General features: G+C 54.3%; 2 protein-coding genes across 3 annotated transcripts; both read right to left on the reverse strand.

The window, feature by feature from the left end:
• Positions 1-2942: 2942 nt before the first annotated feature.
• Positions 2943-4811, reverse strand: LOC141970994 (complexin-3-like). The gene is made up of 3 exons (XM_074928025.1): positions 4617-4811; positions 3864-3951; positions 2943-3517 (listed from the first exon to the last, which is right to left on the reverse strand). Exons 1-3 carry the CDS (start codon positions 4769-4771, stop codon positions 3296-3298), a joined length of 465 nt encoding a protein of 154 aa, XP_074784126.1. The 5' UTR covers positions 4772-4811; the 3' UTR covers positions 2943-3295.
• Positions 4812-5651: 840 nt separating this feature from the next.
• MATK (megakaryocyte-associated tyrosine kinase) lies at positions 5652-20411 on the reverse strand. 2 transcript variants are annotated; one of them, XM_074927865.1, is made up of 14 exons: positions 20377-20411; positions 19776-19806; positions 10180-10235; positions 9849-9962; positions 9580-9695; positions 9016-9235; positions 7958-8051; positions 7792-7857; positions 7539-7638; positions 7363-7447; positions 7122-7195; positions 6833-7028; positions 6416-6502; positions 5652-6297 (listed from the first exon to the last, which is right to left on the reverse strand). In XM_074927865.1, exons 2-14 carry the CDS (start codon positions 19804-19806, stop codon positions 6115-6117), a joined length of 1422 nt encoding a protein of 473 aa, XP_074783966.1. In that variant the 5' UTR covers positions 20377-20411; the 3' UTR covers positions 5652-6114. The 2 variants fall into 2 exon arrangements, with proteins under 2 accessions (XP_074783966.1, XP_074783967.1); XM_074927866.1 differs by lacking the exons at positions 19776-19806; positions 20377-20411 and adding an exon at positions 14157-14292.
• Positions 20412-22051: the final 1640 nt, after the last annotated feature.

Raw genomic sequence — 22051 nt, forward strand, 5'->3', positions numbered from 1 at the left:
GGGGCTGCCCACGGGCCCCTGACTGGGGGGGCAGAAACACTGTCTGTCACCTCCCCGCTCCTGCTGTGACCCCGGGGACCCCGGCCCAGGGGACAACAGGAACATCATGATGGGGATCCTGGGGTGCTCCGGGTTCTCGATGCTGCCCGGACTCCCCTGCTCTGCCAGACAGGTTTGGCCCTTTTCTTTCTCATCTCACTTTTACTTTCTCCCAAAAGCCTCTTCCTGCCACCTGCAAAAGCTGCTGTCCCCGGCCACCGTCTCGGCTTCCTCCCACTCCCTTCCTCTCCTCAACATGGTTCCTCTTTCAGGTGGCAAATGTCACCGCAGGGTTTTTGGAAACCCCCCCACCCCCCCGTGCCAGGTGGCTGCTGGCCCCATGAGGGTCTGAGCCCTCCCCACCAGGAGTTGCTGCTGGCGGGACCCTGCAGCCACTTCTGCAGCTGGTTTGGGCCCCGAGGCCACCTTGGCACCCTCCCGGCAGGGCTGCGCGGCAGCGCCCGCCCCGTCTGACACCGCTCTGGGGACAGTGTGACACTGTCTCGGGGGTAGTGTGCCACCAGCCCGGGGACAGCATGGCCCTACACACAGGGGATGGCAGCCCCTGGGGATGGGGTGACCCCCCCATGCCATTCAGTGCTGCTGGGGACATGCAGGAAGGAGTCACCTTCGGGGTGTGGGGACACCCCGGATCACAGGCACGGCGCACGGGGCTGGGAATTCAAACGGGCAGCTGGACCTGCTGCTCCCACTCGCCCAGGGCCGGTGCTCGTGCCCATGCTGGCCACCACAGCGGGAGCAGGAGCCGGGTCCCCTGTCCTGGTGGCCCTCAGTGGCTTCCCCCAGGGTGCCCCACAGCCCCGGCGGGTGCAGGGAGGTGCCGCGATGCCATGGCCTGCGGGCCCTGGGGTGCCAGGGCTGGTTTTAGGGGCGGGGGCTGCCCGGCTGCCAGGCTCCGGCGTTGCCCGCCGGGCAGTGTGTGCGGCACCGGCCCCGCAGACAGCCTTGAGGTGTTGGCTCGCACGCAGGGGAGGGGGGGGGAGGCCAGCAGGCTTATTTGCCAAATGATTATAATTGCCTTTTAGGAGCAGATAGCAAATTGATTTACTTCCTCGTCCAAGGCCCATAATCGCTTCATCACTTTAAAATATTAATGCTATACTTCTTTGCTAGTTTCCCAATTACCCTAATTGAAGGCAAATTGGTTAAGAAGGTGCAATGCAGAGTATCAGGGGGTTTAGTTCACTCAAATGACAGTTTTAAACCTCCCTAATCCTATTAGCCAGCAAAGCTGCTAACGCTTAGAGACGCTGCGTCAGCTTACCGGGGCGGTGGGGCCGGAGGCGGGGGTCGGGGCAGGGGGCGCCTGGGGGGCCACCGGCCTCACGTGACCAGCTCGGCCAGGGATTTATCACTTTTTTAGTTCATTAAGAGGCCTTGGGCAGGCGGGGAGGCGGCAGGGGTGACCCAAAAGGGTGCTGAGCGGGAGGCAGGTGGCAGAGTGGGGAGGATGGGGGGGGGCAGGATGATTAGCCAAGGAGACCTGGCGGAGGGTCCTGACCCGAATCTCGGCCAGCACTGGGAGCCCCCAGGCAGCCCCACTGGGAGAACTGGGAGCTGGGCTGCCTGTCAGGGTGCGATGGGGCCCCAGTGCAGAGCGGGGCTGGAGGAGCCGGGCCTGCCGGGGCCCTCGGTGTCACCGTTCCTGACTCGCAGCGCCGAGCCCCAGCCCTGGGGAGAGCAACGTGGGGTGGGAACGGGGCTGTGCCAGGCGCCACAACCGCTGCTGCCCCATCAGGGACCTGCCCGGGGGACCGGTGGGGACACGGACAGCCCCATCCCATGCAACACAGGTGGATTTTTGTGCCCAAATGGAAGATTTTTCAAGTTCCGGAGAGTGGGGATGGTAGTGTCAGCAGGGACAGTGGGGACAGCAGGTACAGCTGGGCCACCAAACACAAGGAGGCTCCCAGGCTCTGACATGCATGTCACACGCTCCCCTGGGGTGTTCCGGCAGTCACCAGCCCCCCGACTGGTACCTGGAGGGCTGGGTGCCCTGCGGGGGGGAACTGAGCACCTCACGCACCCAGGGACCTCCTTGCCGGAGCTCCTGCAGCTCTGGGTGCTCCAGCTGGGGTGGCTGAGACCTGTGGCTCTTGTGACAGCGATGAGCTCCATGGCACAACTCCCACCCAACCTGTGCTGGATTCAGCCGCCCCTCTCTGACCCACCACCGAAGCCGTGGGCAGCCCAGGGCAGGGCCGTCCCCACACACAGGCCTTTCTGGAGCAGATGGCCCCGGCGTGGGGAGGACGGAGGCAGCTCAGCGCGTCCTTTCTTTCATGCAAACGCAGCGTGACTCCCCCGGCGGCGCCTGCTCCAGTGCAGAGGTGCTGCTGGGGCCAGCGCTGGCGGTACATTTTACAAGAGTTCAGCTAGCTTAGTCCTCGGGGACAGGCGACTCAGGCAGATTAGACCTCACTAAAATAGGCAGGTATTAGTGATCTCAGCAGCCCCCAGCCTTCCGGCACGGCGGCATTTAAGCCGGGGCCACTGCTGAGTGCCTGGGAGCAGGGAGTAAGTCTTCAGAGGGGCAAGGGGCAGTGGGGCACCCCGGCCCTGGCCAAATGGACCTCCCTGTTGCCTGTGCTGGCAGAGGGATGCTTCAGGACCGGTTAAAAGCCGTCACACACCCCCACCAGTGCTGCCCCCAAGGGATATCCCGGGGGCCCCGGGCATCCCTGGCGTGTGGATGTGCCTGGGGGATACCGCAGAAGGCGGGGGGATGGATCCAGTGGGAGCATGATGCTGGGTGCTGGCCTGGGGGCACCTGGGGCAGCTCTGTTGCAGCAGTGTCATTGTGTTCCCCGCTCCCCCCTCCCACCCAGGGCTGGGTTTGTGTGGATGTGGGGTACAGTGGGAAGACCAGACCGGTGCTGGAAAATTCTGCATTTATTGAGCCAAAGGGTGCCCAAGGCCCTGGGGCTGGTTGCTGGGGGTGACAGAGCATCAGGAACCACCACTCGCCCTGTCTGGGGGCTCACACCAGAGGCACCCCAGGAAGGGGCTTGGCCAGCGGCTGGGTGTCCTGCATCCCAGCACCCACCCAGGGCACCCTGGAAAAGCGACAGGGTTTTGGGAAGGAAAACCCACCCTCAATGCATGTATTGGAACCCCCACCCCCAGGTAATGGCACCAGTAACACTCACATCCCATTGCTCCCGGGGGGGAGCAGCGGGGCAGGGCTGAGCCCCAGCGCTGCTGCTGAGACCCGCCAGCCAGGCGGGCAGCGATGCTACATCAGGACACACTTCCCCTTCATCTCATCCATGCTGCCCAGCGCACTGTCCCGCAGCGCCAGCAGGTTCACCTCCCGCAGCTTCGTCAGGAAGGCAAAGGCCCCGTCATCCTCCTCCTCTTTGTCTTCCTCCTCCTCGCTGTGCACCATGGCAGCCAGCTCCTGCGGCAGCTCCACCGCGCCGCCGGCCACATGCAGCTGAGCATCATCCCGCTCGTCCTGCGCGGGGGTGGGAGACGGTGTCAGGGTTTGTGGACAGACCCGGGCACCCACCAGCCATGGGGTGGGGGACAGAGGGGAGCAGGGTCCCTCGGGGCCAGCCGGGCACTGCGGGGGCATTGGGGGTGCTGGGGAGACGCGGGACTGTCCAGTTCCAGATTCGGACAAGCTGAAGGGACACGTGGGCAGGCGGATGGCGCAGAGACAGCAGCCATTTGCTGCCCTCTTCAGGAATCAGCTCCCATCCCAGGGGAGCCCTGGCAGCTGCCAGGACCTCCACATCCCCTGGGATGGAGGGCTCCAGGGAAGACCCCCAAGGCCCGACCGTGGGCAGGCTGGTCCTTACCTGGGGCAGGTGGTACTTGTCCCGCATGTGCATCCGTAGAGTGGCCCGTTCTGCCTTCTTCTGTACAAAGGCCTTGTCCCGCTCGATCCTGCAGCGGTGGGTGCCACACTGTCACCCCCCACCTCACCAAGACCCCCACTGGAACCACCCCCCCACCCCCCCCGCAACCTGGCATCACCCTGGTCCCCCGGCAGCAGTGTGGTTGTGCCAGTCCCGGGCCGGGGCAGGAGGAGAAGGGGATGCAGAAGTCTGTAGGAGGGTTGCAATGGGGATCTGGGGGCAGGGTCCACATCCTGCCCCTCCAGCCGCAGCACCCAGCAGAGGGTCAAGTGAAGGTGCCCGTTGGGGGGACTTGCTCCTCCTGCATTCTCTCAGCTCCCAGATGCTGGGTTACCAGGTCCCCACAGCACCTGGACCCAGGGCAGTGGGACCTTAATGCAATCCTCTGCTGGCCCCTCTCCTCCCTCAGCTCCACGGGTGCTGGGCTGACACCAGACACCCACTGCTCTGGGGCACTGACACCCCGGGGGTGCCCCTTGTCACCTACAGTGCACCGAGCACTGTCCCATCCCCGTGCCAGCACCCACAGGGACCAACTCTGCTGTGGGGAGAGGCACCAAGGCACCTTCTCTGCCCCTGTCCCTTGTCCCAGCTGCCTCCCTGCCCCTCCCTGGGGACAGCCTGTGGTGGGTGGGACCCTGGTCGCAGAGCATGGGGGACCTCAGTGACCCCACAGCCCTGGTGAAGCCTTACTTCTCCTCCAGCAGTTGCCGCTGGTACTCCTCAAACTCCTCACGAGCCATGCCATTGGGCAGCGTGGCCGCCTTCTCATTCTTGGGGGGCTCCTTGGGCGGCTGCTCCTCATTCCCCTTAAAGCTCTTCAGGGCACTTGTGAAGAAGGAGGCCATGGGTGGGCGGCTGTGGAAGCCTGTGCCCCCGCGGTGCCCGGTACCACTGGGTCCCTGCCCAGGGAGAGTACCTGCAAGGTCAGCGGGACCGACTGCCCCAGGGGCGCCGCGGATCAGGGGGGATTAAAGCATTAGGAGGGGATGCCACAGCCACCGGAATGGAAAGACCTTCCTGTGCTGCACCTAAGGGTGCTTGAGAGGGACAGTGGTGTGGGGGGGCAGCAGGGTGCTGCCTCATCAGGGTGGCCACCGAGCCACCGAGCCCCAGTGCCCCCCAGATTGGGCTGAAAGACCCCCCCCATTTGCACGGGCCCTGATGGAGGGCAGCACCCGCAAGACTGGATCCTTCTAGGGGGAGCCCTGTGCTGTGGGCACCCAGAGCCACCCACAGTGGCACAGGGGGTTTGGAGGTGCAAGAAGGCAGTGCAGTGGATTATCTGAAAAAAACCATTCGAGGGTCAAAGGACTGGAAGGAAGACAAGGCGGCGGGCAGGCGCACGCACACAAACACACACGCGCGTGTGGCCCCCTGCCCCCATTAATCCCGGCTCCACCGAGATGTCGAGATTGCTTGGGAGCCGGCGGGGCCGGGGGCTTCCCGCTGCCAGAGGACGTGCCCCACTCCTGTAATCTATATGCAAGCAATTCCCATACAGACTCTGATTAAAAGAATAATCCCCAGCTACGCAAAGCCCAGAGGGGAGAGGGGCTAGGCTGTGCACGGTGGGCTCTGAGGGCTGGAGCTCCTGGGTCCCCACTAAGCCATTTTCTGTGTTTTGCCAGGCCCCAAGTGAGGGATAGGCCTAATTTCAGCCCAGAGGCTTAAAGATGCTGTTGAATTAATTTCTTTGGTTTAATCAAAAAGCCCAAATCTGTGGGGTTTAGCTGGCTGTGTCCAGTGTCTCCGCACGGGGCCAGGTGGCTGGAGCAGGGCTGTGTCAGGGTTGGGATTTCATCCTCCAGCAAACAGAGGTGTCCCCTCCTGTCCCCTGTCACCGGGAGGGACAGCTCGAAGGGACCCCATGTGCAGCACCCACCGTGTGTGGCACGGTCCCGCCGTGGGGCTGCTCTCCCCACCCCGGCGGGTCAGGGGAGATTGACCCAATAGGAATAGTCTCTGGGCTGTGTGGTGGGAAGAAGGACCTGTGCCAGGATGGACGGAGGCTGTTGCCTCCCCTTCAGGCACCCTGGGGGAGGAGAGACTCCCCAGCTGCTGCCCATCTCCACCACGAGAGAGCGGTGCCGCGGGCCACACCGCTGCCCAGCCACCCCTTGCTGTGCCACTCCCAGCCCTGGCGGGTCCGGGGGGCTTCTGGTCACAGGTCCCAGGAGTGAGACGGGGCTTAAATATCCCTCAGGTGCTTCAGCTCCTTCTGCAGCTTCTCCGTGAGTTTCTTGAAGGACGGCCGCTTGCCTGGCTCCAGCTCCCAGCAGCTCCTCATCAGGGCGTAGACGGTGGGTGGGCAGCCCTCCGGGGGGTCCATGCGGTACCCCTGCTCCAGCAGCTCCGTCACCTCCTTCAGGCTCTGGCAGGATGGATAAGCCAGCTGGGACTCCCCTTCCCCGCCCAGGGGCCAGTGGGATGTCCCTGTCCCATTGGTGCAGTGGGGTGTGACCTGCGGCACCCCCCAGCACAGCACTCACCAGCTTGGGGTAGGGTGCTCGTCCAAAGGAGAAGGCTTCCCACAGGAGGATCCCGTAGCTCCACACATCCGACTTGGAGGAGAATTTCTGCATCGGTAGGAGGAGGGGAGGCTGAAGCTGGCCGGGGGCCACACTGGACCCCATCCCTCCGTGAGGGCAAGAAAGGAGACAGTGCCTGTCCCCTGCCACCCCCAGCTCCCCGAGATGCAAACCCTCTCCCTTCCCATCACCCACATTGCCCTGGGCCCATCCTGCCGCATCCTGTCAGAGCTGCCCCAAGTCCCACCACACACCAGGGCAAGGGCTGGTCAGGACAGAGCTCACATTTCAGGAGATGCAGGGCTGAACGTGCCAGAAGCCACCACGGGGCAGAGACGGGTTGGCAGAAGGGGGGACAAGCAGGGGAGACCCACTCACGTTGTGTTTCAGGGCCTCCGGAGCTGTCCACTTCACGGGCAGTAAAGTGGCGTCCGCACCCTTGGGGTTGACCCGGGCCAAGCCGAAATCGCTCACTTTGGCCACGTTCTCCTCAGAGATGAGGATGTTGCGGGCAGCCAGGTCCCTGTGCACCAGCTTCTTGGACTCCAGGTAGTCCATGCCCTGAGCCACGTCCCTGCCGTGGCCAAGCAAGACAGAGCACAGTGTCACCTCTCGGGGGTGACACAGAGCACCAGTCCCCAGCCTGGAGGGAGGGAGATGGACTTACAGAGCAAACAGGAGGAGCTGCTGGGTCGGGACAAGTGCCCGGCCCCGTGTGCGCAAGAAGTTCACCAGGTTGCCCTGATAGAGGAGGACGAATGTGTAAGGACCAACGGGACAGGGCTGCCTAGAGACTTGGTACCCCACAAGGGCTGCAGCACCTGCCAGCCGTCCAACTCGGCCCCCATATGGGGATTTTGTTCCCAGCGACAGGTCCTGCTGGCCAAGGACTGGCTGGGTGTTCTCACCTTGCTCATGAACTCCATGACGATGTAGAGGCCGTTGTGCAGGATCACGCCAAGCAAACACACCAGGTTTTTGTGCCGGACCTTCCTGAAACGCGGGGGATCCGGGTCAAGGGGGTGCCTGCTCGTCCCCGGATCATGGGACAGGGTTGGGCTGTATCCCCCCACAGGGCACTCACGTCATGGCAGCTGTTTCAGCAAGGAAGGCCTGGGCGGTCACATCGCACTTGACATTCTTCACGGCCACCTTCTGCCCCATATACTCACCCTGCAGGACGTCTGGGAGGGGACACAGGGGATCAGGCTCAGCCCCAGACCCAACCCCCGGCATGCCAGGCTAAGGCCCCCATGTCATGGGATGGGGAGGGGACATCAGGGGACATTTGGGGAAGCCTGCGGCCAGGAAACCTCCAACCCCACCTTCTCACCTACCTCCGAACTCTCCTTGCCCAATGCGGTCTCCCAGTGTGAGGTGCTGCAGGTTCAGCAACCAGCCAGCTGGGCACAGGCACAGGGGCAGGTTAGCAGGGGACACCAACAGGGCCATGCTGCTGTGTCCCCAAAACCCAGACTACAACCCTCTCGCGCCATACCTTACCTTTGGCCAACTCCTCCTCGGCCGACTTCATCCCGGTTTTTGGTTTGGGCTTCACCAGCTTGGTGCAGATAGCTCCCTGCTCCTTCATGTAGTGCTGCCAAGGGATGAACAGATGGAGGCAATGCAGTGCTGCCATCTCTGACCCCCAAGCTCGGGGCATGGAACCAGGAGAGGGCCACGGGATGCTCCACAGGACCCCACCACCATCGAGGGGCCTGGAGCCCCTTCAGCTTGGCAGCAGCATGAAATGCTGCATTTCCCACAGCGCCTCCATTCACAGCCCGTGGCTCAGCCCCGCTCCCCTCTGGGCACAGCCGGGAAACACCACGATGGACCCCGGGCAGTATGGGATGGTTCTGCTGGGCCAGACGGCGGCCGAGGGGGTTAAAGGCCCAGCAGACACTGCAGCAGCCGAGGGTGGTTTGCAGAGGTGACATGGAGAGGAAGTGGCAGGACAGCCATCGGGGTTAGGCTGGGGCTGGGGCAGCTGAAAGGGGAAAGGACACACTCAAAAGCAGAAGTTGTAATTAAATAAGGAAGGTATGAGATTTCAAGCCCCCGGAAAGGGCAGTAGCTATGAGACAGGGTGAAGATGGACCTTGAGGAAGAGCTCGCTGGAAGGGTGGGAGCTAACGCAGCAGCCTGGGAGCCCTGAGAGGGGCGCTCAGAGTGGAGAGAAACATGGCAAAACGCCTCAAAGCCTCAGCGGGGCTCAGACTTTATCCAAGGTCCAGGGGTAGCAGAGGATCTTCACTTTCCAAAATGCCCTAAGCCCTGCTGCTGTGTGAAGCACTGAATGAGAAGGGATGGGGAGAAACATGGCCCCAGGCAGGGGACTGGGGCTGCTGCCGGCACGGCCGGGTGATGGCAGAGGACATCCATGGCACCCCAAACTGAGCAGGAACCACGAGCCTTCGGCAGGGATGGAGAATTACACCAGGTAACAGAACCACACGAAAACCACAGGAGAAATGGATGGGGATCTCCACTGCTCCGTGTGACCCCATGAGGTTCTTTGCCCTCGGCAGAGCTCACTGCCTGGGGAGGGAAGGTCTCACCTCGATCATGTCGATGAGGTTGGAGAAGTACTGCTGGCTGTCGATGCTGAGCGTGTTCTCCTCGTGCACCACGCGGTAGTGGATCACCTCCTTGCCGAAGCTCACGCACAGCACGTAGTCACCGGGGTGCCGGACAGACTCACGCACCAGGAACATCCCATCCTCGGGGGGCTGCAGCTCCTGCACCGCCTCCACCCCCGAGATCTTCCCGTGGAACCAGCTGGGAAGGGGGGCAATGGGGAGAGGGGCCGTGCCAGTGGGCTTCCCCCAGCACCAGCAGTGAGACAGGGAGAGCAGAGCCCCCGCTAAGGCTACATAGACACCCCCCCCGTGCTGAGGTTCATCCAAGCTGGATGGGAAACAACTGGGGGTCTTTAAAGCCAGGTGCTGGCCCCAGAAAATCCCTCCATTGCCAGTGCATGGATACAGGCTGCTCTGTGCCAGCTGCCCACCCAAAACCTGGCTGAGGGGAAACACGCTGGACTCATCCGCTGCCGCAGCTCCCGGGGGCTCATCTGGGCTGCTGCCCCCGCCCTGCCCAGGTCCCCTCCCAGCTGTACTCACGGCATGAGGCTGAGCTTGGGGTCGACGCGGATGGCACCGCGCTCCCGCAGCGCGCTGGCGGCCAGCACCCCCTCCTGCCCCGTCTCGTTGTGTCTGGCACGGTACCAGCCCTTGCCCTGGGGGCAAAAGTATCTCAGAGCAAGAGAAGGAAGGGGGGTTCCCGCTGGGAAGGTGGGAGACGGCTCCAGCAGCACAGCTGGTGACCCTGGGGTCCCATGCCCTCCGTGTCCTTCCAGGGCAGCGTGTCCCCCGAGCACCATCAGTCTCACCTCCACGGCCTCAATGATGGTGACCATGTCGCCCTTGCGGAAGGCCAGCTCCCGGGCCTTGGGCTTGGTGTGGTCGTGCTTGGTGACGCACTGCGTCCCAGGGGGCCAGTGTTTCTGCACGGGAAAAGACAGCATCAGCAGGGACAGCGAAAGCTGCCCTCCCACCCCTCCTACAAGCATCAGGGACAGCTCCAAGGACCATCTGAAGCCCTGGCTGGGGACAAGGGGCACTGGGCACGAGCCCTTCTCCACGCCACTGCGGTCCTGGGGGGACACATCACCCCGATGTTGGCAGGGGAAGTGCTGGCACCCCTGTGGTAATCCTGCTTACCCCAGACATGGTTGCCGTCAGTGCATCAGAGACTCCCCGTCCTCTCCTGCTGCCACCTGCAGAGAAGGAACCAAAGGGGGCTGTGGAGGGATGGGGCTGAGCTGACCTGTCCCAGGCCACCACTGCTGTCCCCACAAGCTCCTCTGGCCAGCGCAGCTCCCTGCAAGCCTGTCCATGCAGGGCAGCCCCACACCACAGGATGGAGAAGAAGGATTAGAGCAGGCTGAAAACTGCCTGCACTGGTTGTACCCTGGGGACACTCCTGTCCCAAAGCCAGGTGGGAGTAGGACCCTCTCTTCTGGCCTCTGCTCCTTCTCCCCACCTTGGAGTCTAAAGATGCACTCCACCACCCACTGGCACTGCTGTCATAACAGGAGCCCATCACCACGGCCACCGGGGGAAATGTGGTTTTACTAGGAACTTGTGTTTTCATCTTCTGTTTCATCAGTTTCAAGTCTTCAGGGCCACAAGAGGCACCAGCTGTGGGGCCCCGCTGACGTGGGACACAATAGGGTCGATGTGGGGGCTGCCAGCTGCGGGAGGGGACGCTGACGGCAAGGCTGGGCTGAGGAGGGATTGTCACGTCCGCTGGCTGTGGGATCATCATGCAAGGTCCCTGTGCTCCCCCTCCCACCAGCTTGTCATGCTGGGATGCATGTGACCACTTTACAGTTCAAAACTGTGGGTTTTCCCCTTCTGCAGCCCTTCATTTCCAGTGTCACCTCCATGGGAGGATCAGACTCACAGAATGGTTTGGGTTAGAAAGGACCTTTTAAAGATCATCTACTTCCAACCCCCCTGCTGTGGGCAGGGACATCTTCCACCACTAGGTCAGAGCACTCAGAGCCCCGTCCAACCTGGCCTTGAACCCTTCCAGGGAGGGGGCAGCCACAGTTTTTCTGGGCAACCTGTGCCAGGGCCTCACCCCCCTCATTGTGAAACATTTCTACCTCATATCCAAGCCAAATCCACTCTCTTTCAGTTTAAAACCATTGCCCCATATCCTGTCACTGCAGGTCCTGGTAAAAACTCCTTCTCTGTCTTTCTTGTAAGCCCCCTTTATATATAGAAAGGTCACAACATCTGCCCAGAGCCTTCTCTTCTCCAAACTGAGCAGCCCCAACTCTCTCAGGTTTCTCCACAGGAGAGGTGTTCCAGCACTCAGACCATTTCAGCAGCCCCCTCTGGACCTGCTCCAAGAGTTCCTTGTTCATTTTGTACTGGGGGGCCCAGAGCTGGATGCAGTGCTCCTGGAGGGGTCTCACCAGAGTGGATTGTTCCCCCAATCTCTGCCATGCGGTTCAGGGGCTTGAGAGACGTGGGGAGAGAGATTACTGTTGAAAACTGAGGCAAAAAAAAAACCCTGTTGAGCACCTCACCTTCTCCATGTTGGTTGTCACCAGATCTCCCAACTTATTTAAGGAGGACACACATTTTCTTTGATCTTCCTTTTCTGGCCAATGTACCTGTAGAAGCCCTTCTCATTATTCTTGGCATCCCTTGCCAAATCCCACTCTACCTGGAGATCAGCTCACCTGATCCCATCCCTATATTCTTTCTAGGATACACGTCTCTGGTTCCACTGCCTGTGCATTTCCTTCTTACACTTTGGTTTGACCAAGAGGTCCTTACCGAGTCACACTGGCTTCCTGCCTTCCTTGTCCAATTTTTTTAATGTACTGGAATTAAGAGCTCTTGAATTTAAGAAAAATGTCCTTAAAGAGCTACCAGCTCTGTTCAGTGCCTTTATCCTTAAGGGCAGTTTCCCAGAGGGTTCCATCCACTAATTCCTTGTACAACTGAAATTGTGGATGGTGGGACTCAGTGGGAAAATCCTCTCCTGCTGCCGTAGCAGCATGGGGGGCTGGAGCGGGGGCAGCCGCCCCGCTGGGGTGTTGTCACCAAGCCTGTGTCCTTGGTGGCACCGCTTGGTCTGCAGGGCATCCCCATGCCATGGCCTCATCCCCAAACCCACCACACTCTTAAAAGTCAAATCATGGCTTCTGTAAGTTTTGTTCTGATTTCAGCACCCTTCTTCCAGATCCATTTTGCAGTTGGAATTTCTCTCTATCACCGCACTGCAGACGCTTTCTTTCCTTTCCTAAAGGAAGGTGGGATTTCTCAGTGCTTGCAACTCACACTCTTCAGCTTTGCCAAAGACGCCATCCGGTGAGACCCACGTCCTCTGCAGGCAAAGCTGCTTTGTGCCCACCTTGCTCCTTCATACCAGAGAACTAGATAGTGTGAAACTATCTGCGCAACTCAGTGCTTCTCTGTTTCCAAGACCTCAAAACCACCAGGGAAGCATCAGTTTCCAGAGAAGAGAAATGTCTGATGGGGAGAGGTGATTTCATTCACACACAGGTTTTCTTGGCACTCAGTGAGCACGAGAGCCTGAGAAGGGCAGGACAATGCAGGGCTGGGACCTGGCCCTGACTGCGCCGCTCTCGGAAAACCCCACTCTTGGCCTCTTGGAAACTTCTAGCCAGAGCAGGACGACGTCTCTGCTGTGCCAGGAGAGGTGTGGGGGCTCACTTGGCTCCTTGGAACGGAGATGACAGTCTTTGCTCTATTCCTCTTTTGGAGGGTGAGTCATGGTCACTCCTCTGCATCACCGGTGGTAAACCCCAGCCTGTCTCCATGACGGCAAGGATCCAAGGACTTGCCATGTCAGTCCCTATCCAGAACAACAACACAAAAGGGACAATTGCAGCTGTTGCAAGGTTAATATTAGCAGGCAGCTTTATCTGTTCCAGAAGCCATCGTTAGTTAGCACAGACATCCTCTCATCCTGCAGCCCATCCGTGCCACATGTATTATCTCAGTGGACTCAGAGATGCACAGGCAGCCACTCCATGCCTGCTTCCCCGCAGGCACAGCCGGAGTCTGATGTGACTGGATGCAGCTCAGCTCACTATCAGAACGGGGGAGGGCCTCACAGGCACAGAGCTTAAGGACAGGGTCCACTCCATACCCCTCGCTGTGGTACAACCATGTCCCTATGCTGGCTGAGCCAGGAAGGACGACAGCAGCCCTGACAGTTGGTCCTTCATTTTCTTCTGCTCCAGGACAATAATTTCTGGTGAAAAGCAGCAACTGTTTGCTCAGTTCTGCCCCTGCGTGCAGACAGTGGGTGGTCCTTAGAAGGGATGGATCCTCCACCCTGAGCGCCCAAGGGCCTAGCTTCTCTTCTGCCCAGCTGGCACTAGGGCTTGGGGTGCCAGACATGCACCCCCACATGGATACCTGCTGCTGGCAGGGCCTGGAGAGGGGCCAGTGCCTCCACACAGCCACCAGTGGCAGTGAATCACCTTCCTCCTGGTGACACTCACATGCCTTGTCCTAAAGCAACTGCTTGTTCTTGGAGACTTTTGGTCCATGCAGTTCCACCATTGGAATGATCATTTGTCATGTCCCGTCATTTCTCATAACGTGCCCACAAGCAGGATGCGTGGGCAGAAAGCCTGGGAGGACACACTTGCCCCCTTCTTTGTTTTGGAGCTGTTCTATGCTTTTTTTTAATCAGTTAACCTGAGTATTTGCAATGAGCATGAGAAGTACAACATGGTGGGGTTTGGTGGAGCCATCCCAACCCAGAACTGGAGAGTTCACGCTTGTTTCTAGCGCAGAGTTACCCCAGCTGAGGAGCTGCAGGACCCAACAGCCCAGTAGTAGCAGGAGAGGAGACACAGACATTTGCATCTCGCACCTCTGCACTGCAACCGGAGCTGGATGCATTGAGCACACACCTTTGAAACACAAACTGGAGAACTTTTTTACAAACACCCGTCGGTGCTAAGGGTCACTTCGGCAAACAGCAAGGACAGCAAAAGTCTGGCTGAAAAACAGGTGACACCTGGTCACTTCCCCACTGACCACAACGCTCTTAACGCTACAACACTATGCCTGTCCCTCTCCACTGACAGAGCAGACACAGCAACACGTCACCTGCAACTCTAACAGACCCTCGCACTCACCTCCCAGCAACGTCCATGCAGGGCCTCAGGGGCAGCGAGGTCTCGGAGTAGTCCACAGCTAAACCTGGCTTCAGATTCCTGAATTCCTGGAGAGTAAATTCTCTTTCATATGGAGCAACAAAGCTTCATTTTCAAGGGCATGCTCCCAGAAAGAGCTACTGCGTTATTTCCTGATCTCTCTTCTGGTAAGGGCTGCAGATGCAGCGTTGAGGAGGTCCTAGTGCCTGCCGCCTGCACAGTTAAACATTAATCAGCAATGACTCATTATCTGACAAGACTTGAAACAACTTCTACCCTTTGAGGGCACAAGTACACACCCTCCCTAAAAATGAGCTGGAGATCATCAAATGCTATAGCCTGCAGTGCTGCGTAGCACTCACAGAAAATTAAAGCTCCACTGTGCAAATCGGGAGATTTAATCGAGTTAGTGCCTCGATGCTGTTAGCGCCACGATCAGAGCAGCGGGTGCCCACAGTGGCAGCAGCTCCCCATGGCCACTGAGACTCAGGAGAGGACGTGGTGGGAGCAGGGATCCAGAAGTCTAATCACATCTCAGTGCTGGCTTCTGTGAGACTTGGGAGAGGTTGACCCAAGAGCAGGGCCGCCCCTTGCTGCTCTACAGGGGATGAAAACACGGTTTCGTTGCGGGCTGGACAGGCAACTGCAGAGAGACCTTCAAATGACCACCACTGTCAAATGGCAGGGGCTTATCTACATCCTCCAGCACCCACAACTAGTGGGGAGGGAATAATCGCCTCCGCAGCTCACCCTCCCGGCCAGAAAACTGGAAACATTTGCACTGAAGTTCAACATTTCCAATATTCTGAGCAAAATGGTGAAAAAGAAGATAATACACTTTCAGGCAAACACCATACTTCATTCAGGGGTCTTGGCAGGGGTTTTTGTGTGTATTTTTTGTTTTTTAATAAAATGGTGTTTAAGACTTCAAAAAGTACTGTCAATTCAAGGGCAAAGGCAGCGCAGAAGTAAACTATTCCAGACTAGCCAGTAGTTTCAGCTCCTGGTTGTACTTTTCCATCAACAAACAACTTCCCCAAGACACTTGAGCCAGGCTGTTCACAGGATTTTTGGGACACATTTCCCGAGGAGCACTCCTTGCATTATCCTCTGGATTTGTGAGGACGGATCCTTAGATACCAGGTCTGTCCACACTTCAGAAGAAACACAGAGCACATCCTTACAGCCCCTACACTACGCTCCCGGGGCTCAGTATCAGGTGTCCTGGGGTCTGCACTGTACTCTCTGTGACAAACAGATGCTTCACACTTTTCGGTTTTGCCACATAAGGTCATTGTTACAGATGTGACCACAGCCCAGAAAACTCAGCCTCACACAGAGGGAACAGCTCACTCAGACTTAATAAATGGGCTTTCCCCATCCTATGGGGATGGTATGGCCAGCAAAGAGACTCTCACTTGCTTCTGCTGGAACTGGTCTCCCCCTTTACATATCTGGGTATCTACCACCCAGTTAGTGCCACAATCTTTAATACACTGATCCTCAAAACTGTCTTCCTCCCTCCTCTGCTGCAGCAAAGTAGGCATTTGCACTGCATGGCCTGGTTCAGCATGGTACAGCTGAATCACCAGCATGCCCAGGTCCCTCCAGAACAGCCAAAACATCAAGGGTTTGTAGCACTTCTGAAGTCACTGGGTAAACGTATGGGAAATGTTTTTCTCACATCCTAGGCTGAGGCTTTAACCACTTGTCAGTCTTCCTGCTGGCATCCTTCCTTGGGTCAGGGAGAGCCAGGCTCACGGTCACCAGGGCAGTGTCCTACAGGACAAACTGTTGCACAGTGCCATTCCTGATGAGATGAGAGATGAAAGTTATCCAAGGAAGCAGAGGCTGGAGCAGGAAGGATAGGGAACAATATTCATTAGGAACAGCAGCACATTTTGTACAGAAAAACCAGCTGTTTTCTTCCCAGCACAGATTCAGGCATTAGCAGCCCATAGCCCATGGGCTCTCCTTTGCTGACTCAACTCCCTTTGGTCTACACTGACTATACATTTGGATTCACCAGAAATGCACCTTCTCAGCCCGAGGAATTTGCTCTGCGTTTCAAGCCTTTGAAAAAGAAATCAGATTAACTGCAATATGTCACAAGAGCAGACAACTCTTCCCCTCCTTGCCTCCACAATAAGTTGGGGGAGTGATTCTTTTTACACCTCTTTTTAGCATCTGAAGTCAAACCTCCAGGTCCCTTCCAGCTCCCTCTACAGCCAAAGGAAAAATGGGCACTTCCAGAGTGCAGCTTGGCTGGCCTGGCTTCCAGCACTGGCCTTGAGTAAGCCAAGATGACCAGCAGGACTCCTAAGGGCAGCACAGCGTGGCTAACTGGCAGCACAGCGTGGCTAACTCAGTCTTTGACATCTGATCTCCAACATTTAAAGAGAACAGCACTGAGTTTAAACAACCGCTTTCACAGCAAAGATTTTTATTTTAAGCCAACAACACTGTTGGGTGACTTGGACAGAGGATCATTTGAAAGGGTGTTTCACCCTAGATAATGGCTGGAGCTTTCGATGTGCCTTGACCTCACCCTGCTCCATGCAAGCAGCTGCACCCAACAGCGGGTGCGGACGCTGTGAGGCACCCACTCACCACGCACACTGCGTGACCACACCGAGGGATTCCCCTCTGTCCCCACCAGCCCCAAAGAGCAGCGTGGACAGCAAAGATGATCTCACTAAACACTTGTAGAGCAAATAGCTACGCACAGATTCCTGCCCCAGCAGGAAAGCAGAGTGGGCACACTCAAGGGACGGGTGGGAGATGAACAGCTACTGCTCACCACTGCGGGTCAGCACCCCCGACCCCCGCTGCTGGGGCAGCTGTTTTATCTGGACACGTAAGGCCTTTGCTGCAGTGTCTGTGCTTGTGTGAGGTGACTGTTTTGGGGGGTGACGTGCAGCACTTAGAGGCATGTACCACATTGGGGTTCTGGGTTTTACAGGCGGCCACATCACTTCCCCAGAACAGGGGCTGCTACCTCAGCTGAACTCTCCAGTACTAGGTATCATAACTCAGCTTCCACCTCTGGCAGCACTTGTGGCAGTATCTAATGGTTTTACTTCCTAATTTCTAATGAGGGAAGCTTTTTGGAGTAGATGCACTGTTTAATCCTCTTTCGAGCTAAGGTAAAAGGTTAGAAACTGCTTGCAATATTTCATCCCTTACCCACCTTTCTGATTTACTAGAACCAGCTGAGGATAACCGTATGGCAGAAGGCAGATAAGGATCAAGGCTTCGGCATGAGGTTATGGTAATGTTAAATGTACAGGAGGATGGCAGCAGCTCCAGCAGAGCCAGGTAGCTGTGAGCACCTTTTAGTTCAGAGCACCCTGCACTCCACTAGTTAAACATCTATGGAAGTGCTGAATGCATCCCTCTGCAGTTACATATTTTTGTTTGGCTTATAACTCTTAACCCAGAATATTTAGACACAACCTGCTTTACACCCCCAAAAAAGTACTTAAAGAAGAAACAGCTTTCTCTGGCAATAAACAGTGCAGAAATAACGTTTTTTCCAGTAAGTTCTAAAAAGCTGTTGTTCAAAATACTCCAGAAAACCTGAAGGAATGTGAGGAGTGATTTGAAACTGAAGTTTAAATGAAGAACATGTGCATGAAGCCAAAGCCCCTGACAATCCACTGGTTAACTGGCAACATCACAGAGAACCACAAAAGTCTTCAACTGGTCCTCTTTTTCCAGGTGCAGTTACAACCCCAAAGCCGTGTTCCAGCCTGTCCTTCACACATTTGCTTGGTCAGCTTTGCCAAACCCAGCAGAAAGGCTCTAAGCAAGCAGCTGAGTATCGCTGTACAAGCCCGCACGCCGCTGCTCCCCAGCAGTGACCCCGCAAGCACAAGATCCCCGCTCCAGACCGGGTGGGGGGAAAATCCCAACCCATCCAACAAGAACTGTCTCAGTTCCAGCCCCTTCAGGCCAGGCTAGAAACTGCCTCCAGTTTGAGGGTAGAAAAGTAAAGTAGGAAAGAAAATGTATAAAGCATGCACACAATACCAGAGGGATGGGGTTTTTTGTTGTGGGGTTTTGTGCTTTTCTTTTTCTTTAATAGTATCTGATTGTCTACCTGTTTTGCTGCAGAAGAGTTTTTTCTAGGGCAAGGGAGTGGGAAGGAAAGGAGATGTAACAGAAGGAAGAGAACTGTTGCTACAGGCAACTTCACTCTTACACAATGGTGCAATTTCTGTAGTGATTATACTACAATTTAAAAGTACCTACAGTACACTATTTCAAGGAAAAGTCATTAAAAATACAAAACATCAGACTAAACCAGGACCTCCTCTTTATAGATAAAAATTGAAAGCATGTAAACATTTTATACAGGCAAGTATCAGGCAGCAGCTTCTTTTTTATTATTTTTCCACCTCCTTCACCTTCTGCTCTTCTAGCTGTCTCTTCCTTTTTTATTGCATGCATTAAATGTATTTTTTGCAGATGGCAAGGGGCCCATTCCAAGTCCACCAGGTTTTTTTGGGTTGTTTCGGGGGTTTTTTGTTTGTTTGTTTGGGTTTTTTTTTGGGGGGGTGGGGTGGGTTTGTTTGTTTGCTTTTGGTTTGGGTTTTTTTTTCCCTGAAAGCCAGGATTTTTAAAACATGGTAGGAGAAGGAGGAGATAAAACGGTAACAACCCGACCGAAATGAAGGCAGTTGTAGGAAGGAACTACATAGAAATCTGCAGTTCTTCCCACACACACTATGGAAGCTGGCATTTAAAATTATTTAGAAGATCACCACCACCATTACATCATATATAGCAATTAAGCTCATATTGCAAACACTCACCTAAAGCTAAGGTAGCCAGCTACTTTGAAAAGAAGAAATGAAGAATCTGGTGTCCAAGCTGAAGTCATCTTAATCAAACTTCCACACTGAACCACAGAGGTTTCAGGCAAGACTGGCTACAGCAATTTTAATTTAGTCTCGTACCTGATTTACTTTCATCATATGTAACACAGGTAACTGTAGGATTTTAATGTTTTCTTATTCAGTATTGGTCAGGAATGTCAATGCTTTCATTGCAAAGAAACAGCATGGTCAGGCAAATTTTAAGTGTCAATGAAAAAGAAGTAATTATATGTAAATGTCCTTTCCTACTGCATACCAAACTAAGAACAACTAAGCAAACAGAATGGAAGAAGGCTTGAGTTATGCACTGTGCAATTGTATGTGCTACAACAAGTTCTATGGTTTTCCATATAGGCAATAAAAAAAAGTGACAGAGGAATCAATGGCAGATAGAAACATTAAAAACAAGTACCATTATATTTAAAGACAACCGGACTCTCATTTGAAATATTCATTTACTTTGATGAATCCCTTTAAGAGCAACATCAACACAATTTCTGGTGTTACTAAAGATAAAAATACAATAATAAATAAAATGTAGACCACATCTCTCAGTAGTTTAAAGGTGAGAATTGCAGTGGGGATCTCCACTATACCACTGCCAGGAATATTTTACAAAGTGTCCTCCTTAACTCTTAACTGATCTTCTTTTCCACCTGTGCACGGACTGTGACATCATCTCACTCCTGACAGCTCAAAGTCCCCAAAGCATCCAACTTACCTTTAACAGTGATCTTGCAGCCCAGGTTCATCTGACAATGCAAGATATGAGAAGGTAAACACATCACAAAAATATACTGCAGTTGCGTTTTTAACAGCAAAACTCAGCAGGCAAAGAATTAAAAATAAAGTTTAAAAACTGTTTAAATAGTTCTGGAATTTTGCTTTACCTCAAGTAAGAAAATGTGACAAACTGATCAAGCTTTAGATTCTCTGGAATGAGCACACAGTTACAGCATTTGAGACTTCCCTTAAAAGCTTTTCTATAAATAACGACTGCAAGCGTTCAGAAAAGCAGCATGAGCTTTGTAAAAGCCAAGTGTGAGTGCCTGGGGGCTTGAAATACATCTCTGACAAATTCAAGTATTAGTCTTTCCTCAGGATTCAGAAGGTAGACAAGTCTCTCCTTCTTGGAGAGAGCGTTGGTATCAATATTATTTTAACAGAGCAACTCAGCAGTGCAGAGAAGTCAAAACATCACCCTTAACACACTTTCATAACAAACCAACCAAGAGGCAGCAAAACGGAGGAGCAACGTTCACAGCATGAGCTGCTGCGCCAGAGGTTCCAGCCAGGCTCCTGGGCAGTGCTGCGACACCCACCTGCCCACAGCACTCCTCACACCACACCTTCAGGAACAGGCTGCTGCCACTGCCAGGGTTTATCAGGCTTGATGTCCTGCTGAAAGTCCTTTCTACAAAACTCCCATTGCCTATGGAGAGGATAAAAGTGACTTGTTTGAAGTTAAAAGCAAACAAACGTGCCTTCCCTTTAACCAAACCTTGCTGCTTCTCTAGATATTTGACCATTCTTGGGACCCTGCCTTGGTTTTTTTAGCACTCTGAAATTAGTTTATAGATTACATTGTCACTGGCCTGCAAAAACACAAGGAATGCATCAACTTTTGGGATAACTTAATCATATAAATAGCCAAGTAGGAAATTATCTTTGCTACTTAACCACTAAAGCAGACACACAACACCCTCCCCAGACAACCGCACACAGAACAACCCTTTGATCTGCATTTGATAATAAACAGAGCTTCCTAGGGATGAATGTCAACTTAATGAAGAGTTCGGTTCAGAGCTTCTTTCTAAAAATGTTAAAGATCTGAGAAAACTGAGTGCATGCAGGATTTTACAGCTGCCTGGTAGTCTTCTTAACTGCAGTAATCATACAAGAAACTCTCCCTCAAAAGCACACAGAATAGCAGAATATGTCACCTGTCACTTAGACTGGCTTTGGGGTCTCCATAGATATTTCTGGTACTTACTGGCATTTTTTCATCACTCACTTACTGCAGTTTCATGGGCGTATGCAAGAGTAGAACTTTTTTTCCCCACCTCCTATCACATTTTTTATTTTGTTGGTAGGATTCTAGCACTAGTCTCTGAATACTAAATACAAACCCACTGAAACTGTATTCAGAGCTTACAATGAAGTCTGATATTTTTTTCCTTCATCATTTCCAATCTGAGACATAAAACATGTTGTTCAGGATAACTACCCATGACAGTAACAACTGTTTTGCCTTTAGGAATTCCTCACCAGAATGTACTTTCACAAGACGCACATACTTATCCTTAATAAAATTTTGCCAACCCAATGAGTAATGTACAACTATTTTAAAAGCTCACAGCAACATTACAATGCTATTTAAGACAGGATAGAAATATAACATCTGTTTAAGTTGCAAGGGGCTCTAGAAAGACACAACTGAAAACCCTACACAGAAATTTAATTAGAACATGATTCATTCACATACAGTGACAAGACAGTATTTGTCATCATAAAATGACTTCATTTTAAAGCTCATAAGAAACAGCAATCATCTTCTAGCAAAGATTTTCTTGTAGCAGTTTTTTTGAGTTCATAGTGCACCCAAGTACATTCTTTTGTAGATCATTACCACTTCCTGCAGCACCCACCTAATCCCTGGTATTCAATCACCTGTCTGTGTCATCACGGGCTTTTTCCAGGCATAAATAATTCTTACACTTTCTTTTTTTTTTTTTTTTTTTTTTCCCATGTGCTTTTTCTTATAGTGACAATGGGAAGAACAAAAACTGATCTCATTGGAAATGCTATATCTGAAGATTTAATTCAGATTTCAAATCTTAATGTACAATTTCATAACTAAAAGCAAAGTAATATATTCACAAATCCATTAAATAATAATGGAAAAAATCTCAATATTTCATCACCTGGCACAGCATTGAAAACAGTATTTAGCCACAGAAAAAACCCTGACTAATACAAAACCTTGTGTGTAAGACC

The sequence above is a fragment of the Athene noctua genome, chromosome 27, assembly GCF_965140245.1.
Source record: "Athene noctua chromosome 27, bAthNoc1.hap1.1, whole genome shotgun sequence".
Lineage (NCBI taxonomy): Eukaryota > Metazoa > Chordata > Aves > Strigiformes > Strigidae > Athene > Athene noctua.